At 43.1% G+C, this 21,895-nt stretch overlaps 1 protein-coding gene across 6 annotated transcripts in view; it reads right to left on the reverse strand.

Annotated features, from left to right (window-relative positions):
- RREB1 (ras responsive element binding protein 1) overlaps nt 1–21,895 on the reverse strand; it is a 170,320-nt gene that overhangs the window by 77,972 nt on the left and 70,453 nt on the right. For 4 of the 6 annotated variants that reach the window (XM_042464651.1, XM_042464654.1, XM_042464655.1 and 1 more), the window contains exons 3-4: nt 7,475–7,575; nt 3,368–3,481 (exon numbers count right to left, since the gene is read on the reverse strand). Coding sequence is in view for 1 of the 6 variants with exons in the window: in XM_042464655.1 (XP_042320589.1) it covers nt 3,368–3,373 (6 nt within the window). In the remaining 5 variants the exon portion in view is untranslated. Of the gene's footprint in view, nt 1–3,367; nt 3,482–7,474; nt 7,576–13,513; nt 13,910–18,934; nt 18,954–21,895 lie in introns of those variants that run through there. The other 2 variants (XM_042464653.1, XM_042464652.1) reach the window with 2 other exon arrangements.

Raw genomic sequence — 21,895 nt, forward strand, 5'->3', positions numbered from 1 at the left:
CCGAAGGGAAGGACCTTGTACTGGTATGCCTGGAGCCCGACGGCAAAGGCGAGGAACCTGCGGTGGTTGTGCCGGATCCCTATGTGAAAGTAGGCATCTTTTAAGTCTAGAGTCACGAACCAGTGGCCTTCCTGTAGGAGTGGTAAGATAGAAGCAAGGGTTACCATCCTAAATTTCTTGCAAACAATAAAAGTATTGAGGGCTCGAAAATCCATTATGGGTCTAAGGCCAGAGTCTTTCTTAGGTACGGTGAAGTACCTGGAAAAGAAGCAGCGCTTGAACTCACAGGGGGACACGGGTTCAATAGCGCCTTTGTCTAGAAGAGTGCGCACTTCGTCGAGAAGGGTGTCCGAGGGGACAGTTGAAATAAAGGCTCCAGTTGGTGGGAGCTCAGAGAACTCTAGGGCATAGCCCCTACGGACGATGTTAAGTGCCCAAGAGTCCGTGGTAATGGCGGCCCAGGTGTTAAAGAAGGGGCTCAATCTGTTGGGGGGTGACGAGGTGCGCGGGGACACATCAGAATCTTTTCTTTCCTCTGCCATCTTTCTTCCTGTAACCCTGCTGGAATGTGGGCTGGGAAGACTGGCGCTTGTCAGCTGGTAAGGCAGGCGACCGAGAGGACCGGCCTTGAGGCTGAGTATCATGCTGATAGGGACGATCTTGGGGCTGGAAGCGGTACTGGCCACCTGGCTGCCAAGGGCGCTGACTAGGGTACCTCTGGCGTGAGGCCTTGGGTGCAGTGGATGACATACCGTGCTTTCTGGCCGCGGTCTTCATCCTATAACGGAAGCTGAGCTTCTCGTCTGTGTCGCGGTGGAACAAGCCCGAGTTGTCGAAGGGCATGTCCTCTATCGCTGCCTTGGCTTGCGGGGTGAGATCCGAAGATCGCAGCCATGCGTAGCGCCGGAGGGCTATGGAGCCAGAAAGGATCTTCGACGCACAATCCGTCGAGTGTCTGGCGGAGATGATCTGCTGTCCGCCTATCAGGTGGATCTCATTCCTGAGTGCAGACATCATGCGCCTTCTGTCATCTGGCAGGTCGGCGATAGTAGGGTCCATCTTTTCCACGAGGTACTGTACGTAAGCTCCCATACAGGCCGCGTAGTTGGCCACCTTTAAATCCAGGGCCGCTGAGGCATAAAACTTCTTGGCCAATCCGTCCAGCTTTTTACTGTCCTTGTCAATCGGAGAAGACGAGGACTTTGGAGCAAAGGTGGACTGGGCTCCTTCCACTATCGCAGAGTTCAGTTTAGGGTGGTTGGAGAGCCAAGATGGAGCAGAGGGAGTGACCCGATAGAGGTTCTCGATCCTGCGGGACGTGGACGGGATGGTGGCTGGTGCGTCCCATGAACGCTTAGCAATCTTCTCTAATGAAGGTAGATATGCCAAGGCCGGTGGAGCTGGTGCGGAACCATGGATCCTCCTTTCCACAGGATCAAGGGCATCATCCTCTGGATGGGCCACTTCTAGCTTCAGGGCATCTGCCATCCGGATAACCCTATCAGCGAAAGACCTAACGTCGTCCGTGGGCGATGGGACTTCCGGTCCCTCTGGGACAAACGGAGCATCATCTTCCTCAGAGAGTAGAGCTGCAGAGCGCGGGGACCTAGATCTGGACCTTGAGGGCGATCTGCTATGCCTTCTGGGTGAAGGGTCGGTGGCGCCCAAATCGTCTAGTCCGTGGAAAGCACCGGTCTGGTGATGGTCCCGTGAGTGGGCCCGTATGTTACGTCGCAAGCGGGACGGGTCCACGGGGATTAGGTACTGACCTGTACGGTGGTCAAATACCAGGTCCGGGAAGGCGTCGAACAAGTCTTGGTCACGCTCTGTGGAGTTCGGACGGCCTGATCCCAAGGCAGCGTCCGCCTCAGCTCCCAATGCGGCTCGATCCTTCCTCGGGGGGGAGCGAGGACGTTCTCTATCCCGTGGTGGGACTTGTGGCCTTGCCTCAGGGGAAGGAGAGCGGGTTCTGATCCTCTGAGGAGACAAGGGGGCATCAGAGTTGTGGAGCTCCCCTTCAGACTCGGAGTCCACGTCCACAATCTGCAGGGCGTCCGCCGGTGCAGACAGATGGCTAGCGAGCAGGATCCTGGGCTCGAGAGGCACCACCCGGGAGGCAATCGGTACAGGAGTCAGGGTCTTCGCCGACTTGGTGACCAGAGATGTGGACGGCACCGGCCTTGACTCAGGCGGAGGCACTGAGACCGTGCTCGGGGGACCCTTGCGACGGCTCTTAGCGGGTGGCAATGACGAGCGAGCCCGCTTCTTGTCCACATGTTTGTCCCCTTTTCTCTTGGGGGGTTTGGGGGCATCCGCATCCCCAGAAGCACCAGGCTGGCTCAAGACCTTTTCGTAGAGCGCAGCCTTGAGTGTCCGGTCCCTATTTTTGAGGGCCTGGGCAGACATCGCCTTACAGTGGGGGCAGTTGCCCGGAATGTGGGACTCCCCCAGGCAGAGGACACATCTCTCATGGCCATCGGCCCTGGGGATTTTAACCCCGCACTTAGTGCACTGCTTGAATGAGGCCATGGTAAACAAGTCCGTTACCGGTCCGTAGGTCAAGTCGTGAGGTCAGAAGAAAGTGAAGCCGATTAGTGAGAGTCCAAAGAATGGTCAAGTGAAAGTCCAAAGGTCAAGCCGAGATTCCAATAAGAAGAGTAAGCAATAACGCTAGCGAAGTTCCCTGAACTGCTTAGCGCGGCGGAATGAAGGAACTGAAGAGGAGCGGGCCACCAGGGGCCTTATATATGGGTGGGCGGGGCTACCGCCAAAAAGTTGCAGAAAGATACATTACTTTCTGCCTGGAGATTCTAGAAGTTTCCGAGGATTGCTGCACAGGCGCAGAATAAACCCATTTGTGTGATTCGCAGAGACCATGAAGAAGAAATATAGATTCATACCACACAGTCACACCAATTTACATTAAGAGCCAGTTCCACTTCCTCTCTAGCCACCACATGGAGCACTGATTATATGATATTTTTCTTCAGCAGTGAGCTGTCACACTAACATCTGGAACGGGCTTCAGTACTTCCAGACAGGAACATACGTCTAAGTTACCTGCTTTATAAGAACTGGTATAGTTAAAGACACCTTAATATTAAATATTTACAACCTCACCACCGAATTGATGACTCTGAAGTGAGATATTAGAAACTGTTTGGAATCCTTGCCTTAATATTTGAAGAGACGACTAAGAAATTAGGGGGTTCATTCATCACCATTTGTATTTTTAAAATTCCCATTTTTATTCATTATTTCACAAGACCATAATGTATTCCATAATTACATACAATATAAGCAATGGTGCCAGTATTTAAGGATAACTTTACTTTTTTAAGCCAGGTTTTCTAACTGAGCTAATCACCTTCATTTTCCTTCGTTGACACAGTCCGGTGAGGCTTCCCTTCCTTCCTGCTTTCTTGTTTTAGTATTAGAAGTCTAGCAGCATCTAAATCCAGAGCCTTCTCCTCAACAGCACCTATTAAAACAAAGGTGGAGATAAAGCAAGTGGAAAAGTTTAGGAGAATTTTGAACTGTGCTTCAGTCGCATTGAGATGAAGACATGGCACATAATTTGCAACTAATTTTTTTTTAAAATGGAAGACTTCATACAGAAATCATGTGTTTTTCAGAGAGTATCAGACATCTCAACAAATTAAGAGGAATCCAAGATGCTTCTAAATATTAACAGGTAGAAAAATATTAACCACTCATTAGCCAAAATCACTAGTCCTTTTTATCAAACCACACGCTGAAAATTTAACTGACTCATCAATATCTCAGAAGATATTGCACGGGAACCTTGATTTCAGGAATACTTCCATGTACATCGAAACAGGGATGGGGTGGTTGGTGGAGGAGGAGGAAGAAAGGTGTCTCTGAAGCCATTTCTTCCAGCATGGTGTAGTGGTTTGAGTGTTAGACTATGACTCCGGAGGATCAGTGTTCAATTTCCCACTGGGCCATGAAACCCACGCTCTCAGCCTCAGGGAAAGGCAAAGGAAAACCCCTTCTGAACAAATCTTGCCAAGAAAACTTTGCCAAGGTGATAGGTTCGTATTATGGATGCCGTAAGTCAGAAATGATATGAAGGCACAAAACAGCAAGTATTGTGTGATTGACAATAAAATTTGTTGTGTTGTTGTTTCCTGCATATATTTTTAAGCTCATGTTAAACATCTGGCTTGTTTTTGTAAGTTTGGTTTTGATGTGTGGCATTTGGGCATCTCCTGGAGTTCTTAGGTCAAATGTACAGAAACAGTATACTGAGCTGCCCGAAAGGTCCCCCCTGCCTTCACACCTTCAATAGTATCTTCTGCCACTTAAAATGTGGACAGAAGGCTAACAATGCTATAGAAACTCAAGTTTTTTATGACCATATTCTCATGAAATGCTTCCCTGGGGAAATTGACCTCTGCCCTCAAGGAGTGAGTTCCCAGGACATTCATGTACTTCTGATGAAAGCTGCACAGAAAAGAGCCAGCCCCACTGCCAAGAAATGGACCAGTTTAGATGAAGTGCAGAGAGAGGGGAAGAGAGAGAAAAGTATTATCAGAGGTTAAAGTTCAGAGGAATATGGTTGTGGCACTCTAAAGGAAAGGCAAGCAAGAGCTGTAGGATTTGAAATCTATTGCAGACTTAAACAAGTTATCAGAACCTACAGGCAGCAAAGGAGAGGTTGGTTTTTGACAAAGGCTTGCCCTGAAGCAATGCCACAACAGTCAGCCAGAAGGCAAAAATGCAACCCAAAGATGAGACGGAGAGAGTTCAAACAAAAATGCAAAAAGAAAGAAAGGAATACATTGAGCTAAAGGCTTGCTGTTTTCCATTCCTTTTCAATAGAAACCCATTTGCTAAATCTATTCCCTCCTTTGGGGTTAAAAAAAATGTATGGTGAAAACTAGTCTTTCCTCTGTTCACTAACATGAAATGCTAGGCAACATTTGTACTTCAGAAATATTTCCAGTTGTTTTTAATGCTCTCACACATACAAAGAGAGAGTTCAGGATGCTGATTTCAAGTACCTCCTGCAAGAAAGGGAGAGCCACTTGCCAGAGTTCCTTGAATAGACGTTTATGCACATGCACTTCCACACACATTTGCTCTGACAGCCTATACATAAGCTGGAGCAGCTAGGGAAAGCAAAGCAAACCCAGATAGCAAAAAATAAACATGACAGCACCTTTAACACTAACTTTTTAAAAATTATTTTTGCATTAGCTTTCATAGATATAAACACATATCTTCAGGTAGCCCCACATCCACAAAAGCTCATGCAAAAATAAAAACCAGTCTTAAGGGTGCTGCCATGCTTTTTGTTCCTCCCCTTTCCTTCCTTCTTTTCATGCTGCAAGAGACTTAAGGACTACTTCTTTGAAAATACCAGACTGCAAAGAGATAGAGCAAGAATCACCTGAAGGTCACAGAAGAAAAACCTCTATTGTTCTTTTTTTAACTCTTCCTCTCTTCCACCCACCCACCCCTTTAGCAAGCAATTGTGTTAAAAGCCTCATGTCTATACTAATTAGGCTAGGAAAAGGTGGCAATATTTTCAATAACAAAAACAAAAAGCTCTCCTTTCTAAAGGAGAAATTACTTTGGTTAAGGTATGATGCCCATGAGCTCCCATCTCCTGTTTTCTACACATACACACACACTTTCAAGTAGCTTGTCAACATATGTTGGAAGGGGGTTTGGCATGACTTATGGTGACCCCACAAATTCCACAGCATTTTCTTAAGACAAGTAATACACAGAGGTTTTCCACTGCCTTTCTCTAACATATGAACCTGGCAAAACCGAATGACCTCGAATGACCTCAGGGGTTAGTTATTTTTATTTCTATTCCACCTTTCTCCCAACCTGAGTTTTAAAATTACATCTCAAACACATAACATGAGGTATAAAGGATGCTGAGATACAGGCCACCTATATGTTTTCCCCCCTATGATGCTCTGTAACCAAAGGTTTAAAAAGTTACAGGAAAAGGAGTGTCAACAGCTCTAAGATCCCCAGCCAATATGAGACTGCAGAACCAGCTCACAAGTTGCAATCTTTACTTGAGTTCTTACATGGAAATCCACTTTAACAAAGTAGTGCTTACCCCTTAGTAAGCATACACAGGACTAGGCTGAAATGAGATCACCAACTTGTTATACTCTTATTCTAAATAGAACTGGTTGGAAACCACTTGCACCTGTTTCCCTGTTTCCCAATAAACAGCCTGGATCCTACTTACAGCCTCAACTACAGTAGACCCAAGTCAATCCCTACATAAATCCCTCTGGTTCAAAGGGCCTGCTCTAATTGGGATCATCAGCAAGATTCAGGTTTATAAGTGTTAAAATCAGTTTTTAAATCCTAGTACTAGAAAATGATTTACCATCTTTTAGCATGTAGGATTGGGCCTGGACTCCACCACCTTGCAGTGGTGATATCAATACACCCTTGTACAAGTAGCCATATGCCAGTGGTGATCAGCTCTGGAGAAGGCACAAAGTAAGGGGAGATGAACAGCACCCATAGGATTTTACAAAACATCTTTAATGACTTTCAGGGCATTAGATCCACAGACAGCCAAATAAGCCCATGCTAGCTTCCACCTGTGATTTTCACAGATTACTTTCCAGAAGGAGACAGCAGTAAGTTAATGGTTAGTGACCTGGGCAAACAGAAATCAGGCTGTTAAAAAAGAACACACTTTTGACTATGCATAATATGTGATTCCATGAAGACAGAGAATCGAGGGCTCTACACATAATCCACCATCTTACTCATCTATGGGTGTGATAGTGGTGGTGGTGGTGGTGGTGATTTTTGTTAGTTTCTTTCAAAACAGCTATCCACAAAGAATGGCTTGAAGTGGAGGTGTGGGGAGAACACCTGGCATATAATCTCAGAAGTCACAGAAGGTGGTGAGCAAAAACTGACATGTACATGCACACACACACACACACAGAGGGTTCAAGAGAACTGGTTCCAAGAAAATGTCAGCTTCCTTCTTCGTGTCATTCAAGGGCATATGTGCAACTTCTTCCCACATTTCAAAAAGTTTAACAACTTGTGGAGAGGTGCCAGGAAAGCCAACTACTGAATGCTTTTGACAGCCACTGAAAAGATCATGCAACACTGAGCTTCCCATTCCAGATGAAAAAATTATAAGGGAAGAAAAAACACTGTCCACGAGTGTCCAGTCTTAGTAATAACTAAGGCATCACAAAAAATCATGGGTCAAACAGCATTGTCAGCCAATGAAAAGGGTTTTGAAATATTGTACACAAAATTTTTTACTGGCTCTTATATCTCAGGCTTTAATTCAGAAAATTGGCAAGGTTGTTGGGACACCATTTTCTAGAACACTGATACAGTGCTAGAATATACTCTTGCCTTTGGTGAAATGGGCAGAATTGGAAACACAGTATTTTTTCAGTCTACAGTACCCAGATCCCCCAGTCCCCAGATCTCAACTGACCTTTATAACTGTGGATTTAGCTTCTGTGATGATGTTGCAAGCAGGACAATAGGGGGAATCACCTTTGTGTCAGCACAGACAGAGGATCAGCACAGCACTGCCTAGAACAGAGAAAAACAAAAATAAGTTAAGGGTCTTCACCAGCTAAAGTTTTTTTTTTTTTTTAAGGATATTAAATGTCGTGGATTTAAGGGTGAATTTTGGAAAACTGCCATCTTTCAAGCTTTGTCTACCTCAAAGGTTTTTTTTAAAACAAAATACAAAATGTATAATATGAAATTACTAACCCTGGGGCATAAGGAAAAATAAGCACACACCCTGGAGAAAATGCAACTCATTCTTTATTCAAACCAAGGATCACATAAAGAAATAGAGTTGGCCCTCTTTATCCACAGATTCTGCACCCATGGATCCCACCATCTACAGCTTGAAAATACTCCCCCAAATAAAAACACATTGATTTTTAGCATTTTTTTTAAAATAAGGGACATCATTTTCCTACACCATAAGGAGATTTGAGCATCCACGGATTTTGGTATCCATGGGGGGTCCTGGAACCAAACCCTAGCAGATACCAAGGGTCCACTGTACCATGAAATGGACACTAAAGATCTAATTTGATATACTGAATGATATGCAGTTATCAGAAATTACATCTTGTTTCCTTTTTTTACGCAGATATTTCTAAATAGTTAGGCTTTGCATAAGCCTATTTCTGATTTTTTAAAAAGTTTTTTTAAAACAGATGTATGAAGGTTAGAAATCTCTTTCAAACATCAAAGATGGAAGAGGACTAGAATATCTGCATGATGTAGTAGGCTGCCTGCCACCTGAGGCTACATGTTATTTAGTCTGGTTCAGTGGGTTTTGTATTAGTTAAAAGTAAGATAGTGCTGTTATAAAGATCTACACTGTAGAAACTATGGCTGCACACAGAAGCATGCCCAATTGAGTTCAATGGCAGCACACTTCCAAATATGCATACACAGACTTAGAACTGCCAATGTCTAGCAGTAAGAGAGGAGAATTCCATGTTTTGGGCACTATTTATAATGTGAGGGCAACAAAAATGTGATGTCTTAAGCCAAAGGATTGAGAAATGCCAGTGCCTAGTACTTGGTATGATTTCTATTTTGTATCAGCAGAATGCAAGCCTCTAATTCCCCACAATGTTTTGCACCAACTTTATAACTTCACAACTGACTCAGTTCATGAGAGGCTAAAGAAATCAACCACTGGACTGTATCTCTGGAATTTTGGAAGTCACTGAGGCTCTGGAAGCCTCAGAGCTGGAGGAGGAAAAAGACCTTCCAGACATTTCAGCAGAGGAGGTGGAAGAGAGAGGCAAAAGGTTAGTTTCGCTTTTGTGAGGCTTCATGGAGCATCATTTCTGCTGTAGCTGCCTGTAGAGTTGGAAGAAACCACAAGGGCCATCCAATCCAACTCCCTGTCATGCAGGAACTCACAATCAAAAGCACCCTTCCTCCCCAGACAGTTGGCCATCCAGCCTCTGTTTTAAAATCTCCAAAAAAGGAGGCTCCACCATGCCAGACTCCACTATCAAACAGCTCTTACTGTCAGAAACTTCCTCATAATGTTGGGGTGAAATCTCTTTTCCTGTAGCTTGCATCCACTGTTCTGGGTCCTATTATCTGAAGCAGCAGAAAACAAGCTTGCACCATCCTCAATATGACACCCCTTCAAATACTTAAACAGGACTATCATATCATCTCTGAACTATCTATTCTCTAGGCTAAATATTCCCAGCTCCCTAAGACTCTCCTCATAAGACACAGTTTCCAGACCCTTCACCATTTTAGTCAACCTCCTCTGGACATGCCTATCAACATCCTTCTTGAATTGTGCTGCCCAGAACTGGACACAGTATTCCAGATGAAGCCTGACCAAAGCATAATAGAGTATTACTATTACTTCCCTTGTTCTAGACACTATACTTCTATTGATGCGGTCTACAATTGCATTGGCCTTTTTAGCTGCTACATCACACTGTTGACTCATGTTCAACTTGTGGTCTACTAGATCTCTTTCACATAGAATCACAGAATCATCTTATATGTATGAATTTCATTTTTTTCTACCTAAGTAAAGTACCTTTCATTACTGTTATACACCATTTGGTCAAGTCATGTTTAATCATTCTATCGTACCTCAGTGCCCAAACTAATGCACAGTAAATCATTTAAAATGAAAACTAATTTAAAGCCCAACAATAAAGTTGCACTGAATATAATAAAAGCAGGGAATATCAATACCAACTGAAATATTTTATTTTCTGACTTTTGTAAAGTGTTGTCTGAAATGGTGATGTGCGCCTTCAGAACTGTACTGTTGTTCTACATCTTGTGTAGCCAAAGATGGAACTAGCAGCTCCACAAACTCTAGACTGGGTTGGGGAAAGGGAAGGGGGGTGAGTAGTAGCTTGCTTTCTAGTTTGTCTGGACATGTTCATTCAAGCCTACTGAAACAGGCCAAACCCTTGTTTTCTGGCATTCTCTTCGCAGACAAGATAAGCTGGAAAGCTGATTGAACAATAGGAGCTGTGAGGCAACATCCTGAGGCAAAGCAGACTCCCTTGTTTCATGCACATGGAAATGTGGGGGGAGCAAGGCTTTGCATAGATAAAAGTCTTGGGTTGAATTCTTGACACCTTGAGTTTAACAAAAGATGCAGACCTTACCAGCTACCTACAAGATGGTTTGACTACCACTTCCATCTTCTCCAACCACCAGGCTAAGATATGTGACAGGAGGGTTGGAGTAAGCAGTATTGCATTAGACAACAAATGTTCCTGACACTTACTCAAGGAAGCACTTGACAAGATAGTCAGGAATTGGTGTTGGAGGAAAGAAACCAGTTTGCTCTCTCTCTCTCTCTCTCTCTCTCTGGGGTCAATCACTACCACTTTATTGGAAGTGGTATACAAGTTTCTTCAGTTTTTTAAAAAGTCTGTAATTTGGAACACAGGTATGAGTAGAGTTTATTGGTGTTGAGAGACAAGACAATAAAACCCCCAAACCTCTTTAGACATCTTGGCCAATATGGGCCAGGTTCAGGACCACTCACACCCATCCCAATAGTTTATTGTATGAACACCTTCAGTGCTTCTGTTATTCCAGTAAGAATAATTATCTGGAGTTCATTCTTAAACATGGGTAAGGAATGTCTGGCCTATAAAATGTTTTGACTAAAAATCCTACAAGTTTCTAACATTGTGTATGATGCCTATGACTTCTAGGAATAAGTCCAAACATGATCAAAGTTGCCCCAACCTTGTACTAAAAGGCTACTCTTACATCCCAAAAAGCCAAACAGCAGCCAGTAGGGCAGCTACTTTGTGTGGAGTATAGTGATGGCAGTATGAAATAGTTATCTACAATTATTGTTTACTAGCGGATATTGTAGGTGCTTAACATCCAGTACAGCGGTTTTCAATCCTTGCTTCTCCAGATGTTTTGGACTCCCAACTCCCAGACACCATGGCCAGCAGCAAGGGATTGTGAGACATAATCTCAACTATTGACCTAAGAGAAAGCTGATATACACTGCAATACTGGACAGAGAGGAAACAGCATGAGCTGTCTTCCTCTCTGCTGAATGACAAAGCAACTGTACGTTGGACTTTCATGGGACCAACAGTGCTGTTACAATGTCACATGGTAATATTTGGCAAAAAACTTTTATATAGGGATGCAGCACTCTCCAAGGTTTTGCTATAGATCAGCGCAAGGAAATATGTCTGGTATTGTAAAACTTTGAACAGGCAGGTATTTGCAACGGCTTAAAATGCACTGCTGAATATGAAGCATGTCTTGCTTGCAATAAATAGCTCTTTTTCATGCAGTTCCTTAACCCAGTGCTTCTCAGACTTTTTACTCCTGTCACCGGTCTTTGCATCTAACATGCTGACACTGCCCCACCCATCCCCCACTCAACATAGTATATTTAAAAAAAAATTTTTTTTTGCTTAGTGTGTTTATTTTTGCTAGCATATTCATGAGTATACATATACAGGAACCGCATGAAAAATTGCCGTTTACTGCAAGCAAGACATGCTCCATATTCAGCAGTGCATTTTAACCACTGCAAATATATTCATGCAGCAGCGTCTGGTCCCAAGAACTTGGGCAGTGATCATACAAGGGGAAGGAGAGTAAGTGGCAGCGCAGGATGGGCATCACCAAAGGCCATGATCCAGTAAGCTTCTCCTTCTACAGGCAGAGGTGATTGCTCACTCCATGTACATTCCTTGCCTTTCTCTTCCCCTCCAGGACAGAAAAGATTTGTGAAACAAGGAGGCATCAGGTCTTCCAAATCTCACACTCCCTCAAGAGTCTCACCCCACAATTTGGGAACCACAGCCTTAAACTGTAATCTGCAGGCAGTCTGTGGGATTACATGAAAGAAAGTGTACTACTTGAAATAAGGTAATATTTCTAAATGTGTGACTTTTTAATCCTTCAAAAGTAGGCCCCTTCAGTAATCTGGTCAGTTTCAAAACAAACATTTCCTAAAGAACAAATTAGTTTACTCAAAGGATGAGTCCTTGCTATTTGTAATCCATTATAATGCATATCAAACACTGTTTTTATAATAAGTCATTGCTTTTTATTGTTGTTCATATTTATTGAGCAGTACTGTATACTACTAAGAATTTTTTTTAAATGAGAAATTAACTGATAGGGGCTTGGACATTCAAATCCATGTTCTGCACAAGACATCTCCATCTTGGTACCCTCCAGATATACAGGTATACTTCAGTATCCAAAAGGATCTTGTAGCACCTTTGAGACCAAGAGAAACAGAGATGCATCTGAGGAAGCAGACCACATATATTAAAGCTTGTGCTACAATTTCTTTCTCTCAATCTCAAAGGTGCTATAAGATCCCTTTGTATACTGATATTCTGGACTAAAACAGCTATGTCTTTGAGGTGTATCTCAGTTAACAAAGTAGATGGGTTCCTGAACATTACTTTGTTAACAGAAACTTTGACACCAGGGGAAAAAGTAACAGGGATAGATTCTTGCACCACGAAAAGAGAGAATCAGCGAGGGCGAATGTTTTAGAGACAAAGGCCCGTTACAGACGGGCTTAAAAGTACGCGAGGAGCACGTACTAGGGTTAAGACAGGGCGGTGCTTCCGCACCGCCCTAACCCTAGTACACGCTGTGTGCGCACAAAATGGCAGCGGCTGTTCCACACGGCCACCACCATCAATACGTGACGACCGCGCCACCTTGTGATGTACTGGGGTCACGCCAGGGCACCTAGGGCGCCCTTTCCACGACCCCGGAAGGAGCTCCATTTCGGAGCTCCTTCCTGGTTTGGTCCGCTGGGCACAGCCTTCAGACGGCTGCGCCCAGCGGACCAAAGGAGAAAGGGGCCAAATGGCCCCAAGCCCCAAGGACACCCCTTTCCAGGCTGCGGGGAAGAGGCCTTTTGCCGCTTCCCCGCAGCCCGGAAAGCGGCGGATCGGGGCCTCAGCGGCTGCCGCTCTGGACACTGAGGCCCCAATCCGGCGGGGAAAGGTGCGCCTACAGGCCGCCCCAAAGGGGCGGTCTGTAACGCGCCTAAGTGCCCAAACTGCAATCCCAAACCCACTTACTCTGGCAAACTCTGAGCTGGGGTGACGGCGTGTGTGCCCACAGAGAGGGCTCTGAGTGCCACCTCTGGCACTCGTGCCATAGGTTTGCCACCAATGGAATAGATCATCATGTTTCAACAAACCTTTCATTCAAAATTAACAGCAGGCATATGTGAAATGAACCAACAGTCAGATAAGCCTTGTATAAGTGAAGAGAAATCTTTTGAATCTTCTAGGTTCCACCTGAAAGTTTTTTTTCCAAACGCATCCAATTATTTTTCTTTTTTTTCTTTCACCAGCCTTCACTTTTATTATGATTTCTTAAAAAATGCTGAGGGAAGCCGGTGAGGCAGTTTTCCCTTTTTCTTCTTCTTTGTTTTGCTATTCACACATGCTCAGGAAGGTATTCTAGAGGCAGCTGCTGTTTACCATACCTGTTGCAGGCAGGAACAGAACTACAGTAGAGTCCCATTCTTTTCCCAGATAAATCTTTATTGCATCATTTACTGCAGGCAACACAGTTGCTTCCACCTGATACTCAAATTCTGTGTTTCTACAGTCCTCCTTCACTATCCTTCCAATACTGATGTTGCTTGAAAATCTCCAGCTAGACAGAGAACAAGAGAGAAAGTGGGAAGCTGGGCAGATGTAAAAATACTCTGTCAAAAGGATCTTCTTTGTCAGAGATTTTGTTAACTAAGGTATGTCTATATTAGACTACAACTACCACCTTCCTTTACTAGAATAGCTAGTGTTTAAAGAGGAACAGGCCTGGCTTACAGTTGTGGATGGAACAGTTCTAGTCCTCAACAAGATTACTGCAGGGGAGCCCTTCTCATTAGACAAAGGTCCTATTCATCTGGATTCATCTGCAGTTGTATGAAATCTGTGGTGCAGCAAAACAAAAACAAATGCATACACACACAAAAAAACCTGGAGAGAAATCTGCAGCTGTTTCAGCCACTCAGCATCTGTGACTCAAATGGTGAAGGCAAAGGGAGGTAGACATTGAAGCCAAAAACAAGGTTACGGGAAAACAGAAGAGTGATGCCAAGTAAGGACTGTTGGGGGCCCAAGATCCTTTGCTTGGCTACAAAAGGCTACCATGTTTCATAAATAGTTTCTGTCAAATGATCATCCCAGAGTAATAGGATATTTACAAGAATTGTGTGTGTGGACTAAGTTGGTAAGTATACGGAACAAAGTCAGTTGCATAACCTGACTTCTAGACGAACTCAAACACACCACAAAATGTCTAATTCTTATGGATGGGAGAAAGGTGTGAGAGTGCAGAGTTAATCCCCTTGTGCTCCGACATGCCAGCCCTTATCAAAATGATTCATTTGTTTTGTTTTGTTTTGTTTTTAAAAGAACATACACATACAGGCATCCTCATGTAAAATAAAAATGAGAACACCTGTGTGCATATGTTAATAATGCCAGAAATTGTTACAGGAAAATTTCAGAAATTATAACAAGGAAACCTAAGCTGCAGAAGAATTCAACATGCACTAAAATCTTATAAACAAATCAGATTGGTATCTTCATAACTGCATCGACTATAAAATACAGATAGGGCTATTTGATATTTTAAAAATTCAGACAGAAGCTTTCAAGTCCCAATGATCTTTCAGCAGAATATCAGAGAAAGAAAGACAGACAGACAGACAGACAATCAGACAGACAGAGTATCTTCCCTGTTTATGAAACAACTTCTAGCTTGAAAACCTCCTTCTTGAAGATGCATCTCTAAAATGCAGGATGCACGCTTTCAGTTCTAGCTGACACAATTAAATGAGCATTAATTCCAGTGGGAAAGTTGCCAGTCTACATGACAAGGGAATACAGCAGCAGTAGGAAGCAAAAAAGAGTGAGTGGTAACACAATGCTAGTTGATACAGCTGGCCATTAAAACACACACACACACACACACACCCAAACCCATGGACAGATAATCTGGGGCTGCAGTAGGCAACATAATTATGAGGCCTGATGCAATTACTGTTTTCAAATGCCAGTTTGCACACAAGCGTTTTCTGTGCCCCATCAGTCGGTCATGCAAATGCCTAGACATGCAACGCAATGAACAGGCAAAGGACAATTGGCCTGGCTGTTCTCATTAAGGCACAGGGGAAACCAGAGACGTTGTAATGCTGTGATGAAGGGAAAGCTACAATCCAGTGATGTCAGAACTCTCTGTAGGCATTTGCTCCTCGCACCTGTTAGCTGGGAGGGAAGGCAGGGAATCTCCCTTCACAGCCCTGGCTTATGGGCCTGGCAAAGAGAGGGGTAGTAGCTGGGAATCACATCTACTCTTTAGAGCAATTTTAGCCTGTTAAACTTCGTGGCAAAATGTGCTTTCCTCCACACTTTGGAAAGGAAATGATTTCAAGCTAATCTGGTAGGTGCACATTTATGCAGCAGTTTCTCCTCTAACTTTGGAAGGGGCAGGGGGTCATCCACTGACCCCACTCTATTTGTTCAGTCAGCAAGAGAAAGAGAGAATGAAACAGGTTGTGAAGGGGATATAAGAGGACTTGATCTGCATGGTTCAAGCACAGGAAGCAGTGGAATGGTGCCTGCTCTGTGTGTCTTTCTCCCCAAGGTTGCCCTGATTGTGACCTTTAACCACTTCCAGGATTTTTCTCTTTTCAGCAACAAACCCTTTCACTGTTTTTACTCCCACCTTGCCCACAAGCTATCATTGAATAACACCGTTTCTCCAAAAGCCTCTCCAAGTTAATTAACAATATGAGCCTCTCAAAACCATCTCTCCTGACCAAGACTTAACAAAGAGCATTGAAGTGGGAATCAAGTGACCCATAGCTAACCACAAAGCTACTCATGTGGCACCAGTCAGCGATCCATTTTTGACTCAGTCAAGAGGGAAACAAATTGGAATGAAGGAAAAGTTCACACTTCCCCATGGAGTAAACTGTACCCACTTCCTGACCTTAGACTTTTAAGAAACCGTGCAATTCTAGCAGTCAGGGAATTCTGGCATACCTAGGAATTTTGTTACATTATTTTAAAAAATAGTGGGTTAAGAGATTATTTGCTCTTTATTTTTTACATCTGAAGTTGGGCCCTGTCCTCACCCCCCAAAAATGTTCAAATCCACTATAAAAACTGCTAGATTTCAAATAGCCATGTTATCTTGTTTCAGTAAAATGACAGTACAGTGGACCCTTGTTATACGCTAGGGTTTGGTTCCAAGATCCCCCGTGTATAACAAAATCTGTGTATGCTCAAGTTCCATTAAATATAATGACATAGCAAAATGGTGTCCTTTATAAAAATGGAAAATCAAAGTTTGATATTTGAAATTTATATTTTTTTGAACATTTTCAAACCGTGGATGCTTGAATCCATGTATAAAAAATCTGTGTATAAGAAGGGCCAACTGTACTGTAGTAACTTTAAGACTTTGTTGTTGTTTCCAACTTATGGTGATCCTAAAGCGAACCTATAATGGGTTTTTCTTGGCAAGATTTCTTCAAAGGAGGTTTGCCATTGCCTTCCTGAAGCTGAGAGGATGTGACTTGCCCAAAGTACCCCAGCGGGTTTCATGGCCAAGCAGGGAATCAAACCCTGGCCTCCAGAGTCGTAGCCCAACATTTAAACTACTATGCCACATTGGTTCTCTTACCTTTAAGACTAAGTGATTTATTTTAGCATGAACTTGCACAGATTTCACACTTCCTCAGTTGCACTGAATAATACTGTACTAAAACTTTACAAAAACATTAGTAGTGCATCATGGAAACTTATGCAACTCCCTTGCTGGATCACAGTTAAGAGGCTGTTAAAAGAAATCATCAAGATCAGGGGAACAAGGAACAATACCAATACCATTTTGCATTTGGTTTGCTTTTAGATTTTGCACATGCCCTAATTAAAGGGAAACAGGGAACACTGTTGATTTAGGAGATGGTGTTTATGCCTTGTTAAAGTCTCTTTATGTTTTCAAACCAGATCAAATCCAACTGATGATGTTTGTTTTGTGGGTGAAGGATATAATCCAGAATTATTACCCCCACCTCACTGCCAGCCATCTAACACACTACAAGGCTAGGTTGGGTGTTTTGTTTTTAACAGAGCTAAAACAAAACATGCACCCCAAAATTACTCCCCTTAACATTTCTCCCTTATCTCCCTGTCAATCAAGACTTTCATGCCACAATGTAAATTTTGGCTGATCATTAAGAAAGGTATTATTTTACAATCTCTATGTATTCTGTTTTAAAGGAGCCGTTTGTGTCCTGGCTGCTTCTGCTGACAGGATTAAGTCCTGCTGCCAGACTCTGGAAGCCAAGAGACAGCTGCCACATAGTCATTTATTACAGAGTGCCACTCCTTTGGAGTCAAAAGAGAAACAGACCCCTTATTTTCAGCTGTGTTATCAGCAGGGGTTTCTTTGCTCTGAGAGCTTAGTGACTAGGCCTCTTTCCTAAACAAATGTCTCCTCCTCCTCTTTCCCCCCTTCTTCCAGCCCCAGCCTCCTCTTATCACTCCCATCATCTTGCTTTCTGCTTCCAGTTTAGCAAGAGGAACTCTCTCGTCTCTCTCCTGACAGCCAACATTTCACCATGTAAAATCATCCAGGACTGGCACTTCTATATCACAGAAGCCTCCAACTTTAAAGAGCAAGTTCAATTGGAAAAAACTATGCTAAAATTTACAATGAAATTTTATTTTTCCCAATAATGGTTAAGTGCAGATGGGTTTTGAATGCTGGTAAATACTTGACAGTTGCCTTTCATGTCAATAACTGTGGGGTGGACAATGTGTGGTTATTCAGACTACAACTCCCAGCATCCTTTTACAATTGACTACGCTAGACCTGACAGAAGATTCAGTGTCACAAAATCTGAATGGCCACAGGTTCCACAACAGACCATGCCAAGGTCTCAATATCACTCCACATGGGTGGAGTGTTATCCGCTGGGGTTTGGTTCCAGGAACACATACACACCCATCTCTCCCAGATAAGAAAATCAATGGATGCTCAAGTCCCATTAAATACAATGGCATAGCAAGATGGTGTCCCTTATATAAAATGGCAAACTCAAGGTTTGCTATTTGGAATTTATACTTTTTTGAATATTTTCAAGCTGTGGATGCTTGAAACTGTGGATAAAAAATCCATGGATAAGGAAGGTCAACTGTAATTGCATGATTTTCATGATGGACGATCAAAAATTGCCTCTTTCCCCTTCCCATAACCTGAATCAAATACTGACCAGAATGGAGACTGCAGCCAAGTAATCAGAAGAAGACTAGAAATGGGAAGGGCAGCTATGAAATAACTAGATGAGATCCTAAAGTGCAAATATATTCAACTTAACACTAAAGTTAGAGCCATGGAATCAATTGTATTCCTCATCACCATGTATGGATGCAAAAGTTGGACAGAGTAGAAAGCAGACAAAAGGAAAATTAACTCTTTTGAGGTGTGGTGCTGGAGAAGAGTGCTGAGGATACCATGGACAGCCAAAAAGACAAATAGGTGGGTTCTTTATCAGATAAAGCCAGAAGTTTCCCTGGAAGCCAAGATGACCAAATTATGACTCAGATACTTTTGCCACATCATTAGAAAGCATGACTCATTAGAAAAGACAATAATACTAGAAAAGATGGAGGGCGGAAAGAGAGGAAGACCACACGTCAGTCAGATGGATAGACTCGGTTATGTAGGTCATGGGCATGAAGCGCCATTGCAGAGCAGTGGAGGATGGCAAGGCTTGGAGAGGTCTCATCCACAGGGTTGCCATGAGTGGGGACACTTCAAGGCAGTTAACAGCAACAAGCAAAGGGTGGGGCTACACTGGTTCGAATTTAGTACAATACATCACCTTACAATCTCCATTTGAGAGTTTGCTGACTTTATCCTCATTACATCTCAAGACCACAGTCAGGCTGCATCACTTGAAGGCCAAATCCTTCCCATGCGTCTCCCTCTCCCTGCATGCTTTTTGGAACTTGTCACCTGATGAAGAGACCCCAAAGCACTCAAAAGCTTAGTCATGCTGCTGTGACTTTCTGGGATTAATAAAAGTATTACTACTGCATGAACTTTGGAATATATCTAGTAGGATAAATGCCACTGGCCCAAACCCTTGGCCACCTGTGGCATGGGGAAGAGATAAGATAGCCTCCCACCACTTATCAGCAGACACATATTAACTCTTGGCATATGTTCAGTTTGACTTAGTCATTTCAGCTGTTGCAAGCCTGGTTACCCTTCCCCTTACAAAATATGTTTGCCATTCCCAAAAATATTCCTCACACGTTCAGAGGTGCTCATTTATAAGACTGCATCCTTCTTACATTTTTATCTGGAGTAAGACCCAATGAAGTAAGTGGGAATTACTTTTGAGCATACTTATGTTCTATGGTCTCTTACTCAAGGTAAGAGATAATCTTTTGCTCAACTATAGTTGAAGCAGGGCCTAGCAAGGTCTCTGCAGTCACGCTGAACTTTGGAAGACTTTGGAGACCTAAAGTGATAGCAGTGACAGTACCACACATAGGTTGGAAAGGAATTTGCAGTTGGTTTGGTGCCAAGCACTCCGGAACACTCAGAGCCTTTCTGAAGTATATGGCTTAAAAATCCAGCAAATGTCTTCCTGTCCATGTTCAAGCTGGAATCTTCCCCTGTGGCCATACTGCACTCTCCACGGTTCAAGTGCATCTACAAGGGATGATTCCCCATACCGCCTCCCCCCTCAACTCCAAGTAGGACAGGAAAGTAAAGCTCCTCTTAGTATCACATCCAGAGAACAATACACAGCCAGCCCTACCATTAGGCGACTACCCAGCAAAGGGCTTTTACGGCAGTAGCGCCTTCTCTTTGGAACGCCTTACCCGAAGAGATCCGCCTTAGTGGAACGGTGGAAGCCTTTAAAAAGGCATTAAAAACTTACCTCTTCCTACAAGCCTACCCTCCCAATTCCTTGTAATGAAGTTTCCCTCTCCTTACTGTTTAATGATGTAGGTATTTATAATTGTGATTTTAATAATGTGGAATGTTTTTAGCCAATATTTGTGGAATTAATGGGTATAGATGTGTATTTTTAATATGTCATTTGTTTTGTATTGTATTTACCTCTATACTGTACACCACTTTGATGCTGGGAAAAGCTGTTTATAAATAAACAATTTGTTGTTGTTGTTGTTGTTGTTGTTGAACCATTCCCATCATTCTCAGAGAGAATGTGAATTGGTTTTGTTGGCTGGTGGTGGTCTTTGAATTGTAGTCCAATGCATCTCATGAGATATCATGTTGGGGAAGGCTATCAGGTCACATTCTCAGTTGAACTTGTAGAGCAGTTTTGGTGTCCTGTTCTTTCAACAACCTTTTCATCTTTTTGCTAGGACAGCTCAAGGAGAGAAAAGTGCACCTTGAAGCAGGAAAGGGATGTCTCAGCATTCTATAATCTCTAGGCCTTGCAGCATGTAAGGCTGAGGCCAAAAACATCCTTGGTACACATATTCATAATTTAACTTCTGAAATTTAAATATCAGCGTACATTATTCATGGGGAAAAATCTCTCTTAGACAAAGCTTTTCAACAGTCAACTCATTTGGAATAATTTATTTCATGTTAGTACTGTAGTTACATATGGTGGCAGAATGATTTGAGTGTTGGACTATGACTCTGGAGACGAGGGTTCAATTCCCAGTCCCACCATGAAACCCACTGGGTGGCTTTGGGCAAGTCACATGCTTTCAATGGCAAACCTCCTCTGAACAAATCTTGCCAAGAAAATCCCATTATAGGCTTGCTTTAGGGCCCCCATCCCTGTTCTAGTTCTACACCATACTGGCTTCTCAGATAACCAAACAAAGGAGCATTAGGAAAGCCAGGATTGTTTGATTGTAGTTTATCTTTCTCTTAAACCATCCAAGACTGAATACAAAGGATAAAGGAGTGGGCATTGTAGTAAAAGCGTAGATGGATCAATCACTTTTGTGGACTACTTTGTGATGATGACTTCACAGATGAGCTAAAATAAGAGCCACTGTAGAGGAAAAGATGAAGATCTCACTCCCAAACAAGTTGTCAGTATGACATAGGAAAGTGGTCAGTGAATCTTAATGGCTGCAAACAGATGGCAAAGCATACCTATCAAGAATTAAGCCTAGGCCAACAGGCTCACTTCGTGGGATCAATCTCTATATTAGGAAACAGGGAGTAATAAGCAAGCCCACTGCCTGTCAGTTCACTACAGCAGAAGCAGCAAAGTGTGGGGGCACCATAGCTATACTCCTGGTCAGAGCACAGAAATATGTATGTGTGTGTGAGAGGATTATAACTCTCAGATGACTGGGGGACTTTGGGAGCTATAATCCAAACAAGTACCTTTTCTGAGCTCTGTCCCTAATTGTTGTTCTTGTTCTTGTGTGCCTTCAAGTAATTTCTGATTTATGGCAACCCTAAGGTGAACCTATCATTTGTTCAGGGCAGGTTTACCTTTGCCTCTGAGGATGATAATGTGATTTGTCCAAGGTTACCCAGTGGGTTTCCATGGCCTAGCTGGGATTCAAACTCTGGTCTCATGCTCAAACCACTATGCCATGCTGCTCTCTATGTTCCTAATACAGATCCATATTCTCTCTGGAAGCCAAGCAACTATTTTACCTACTAAGAAAGGGGACAGAGAAGCAGCTGTTTGTTGAAGGTTATGGAAATGGAAGAGAGCAGGAGGAACAGCAGGAGGAAAATTCAACCCATTTTTTTTAGCACAAGCTTTTTTATAATTTTTTTTTTTACATGTGTAGCCAGCGACATCATGTTTTTTAGGAACCAAAGT

This window comes from Sceloporus undulatus, chromosome 4 (assembly GCF_019175285.1).
Source record: "Sceloporus undulatus isolate JIND9_A2432 ecotype Alabama chromosome 4, SceUnd_v1.1, whole genome shotgun sequence".
Lineage (NCBI taxonomy): Eukaryota > Metazoa > Chordata > Lepidosauria > Squamata > Phrynosomatidae > Sceloporus > Sceloporus undulatus.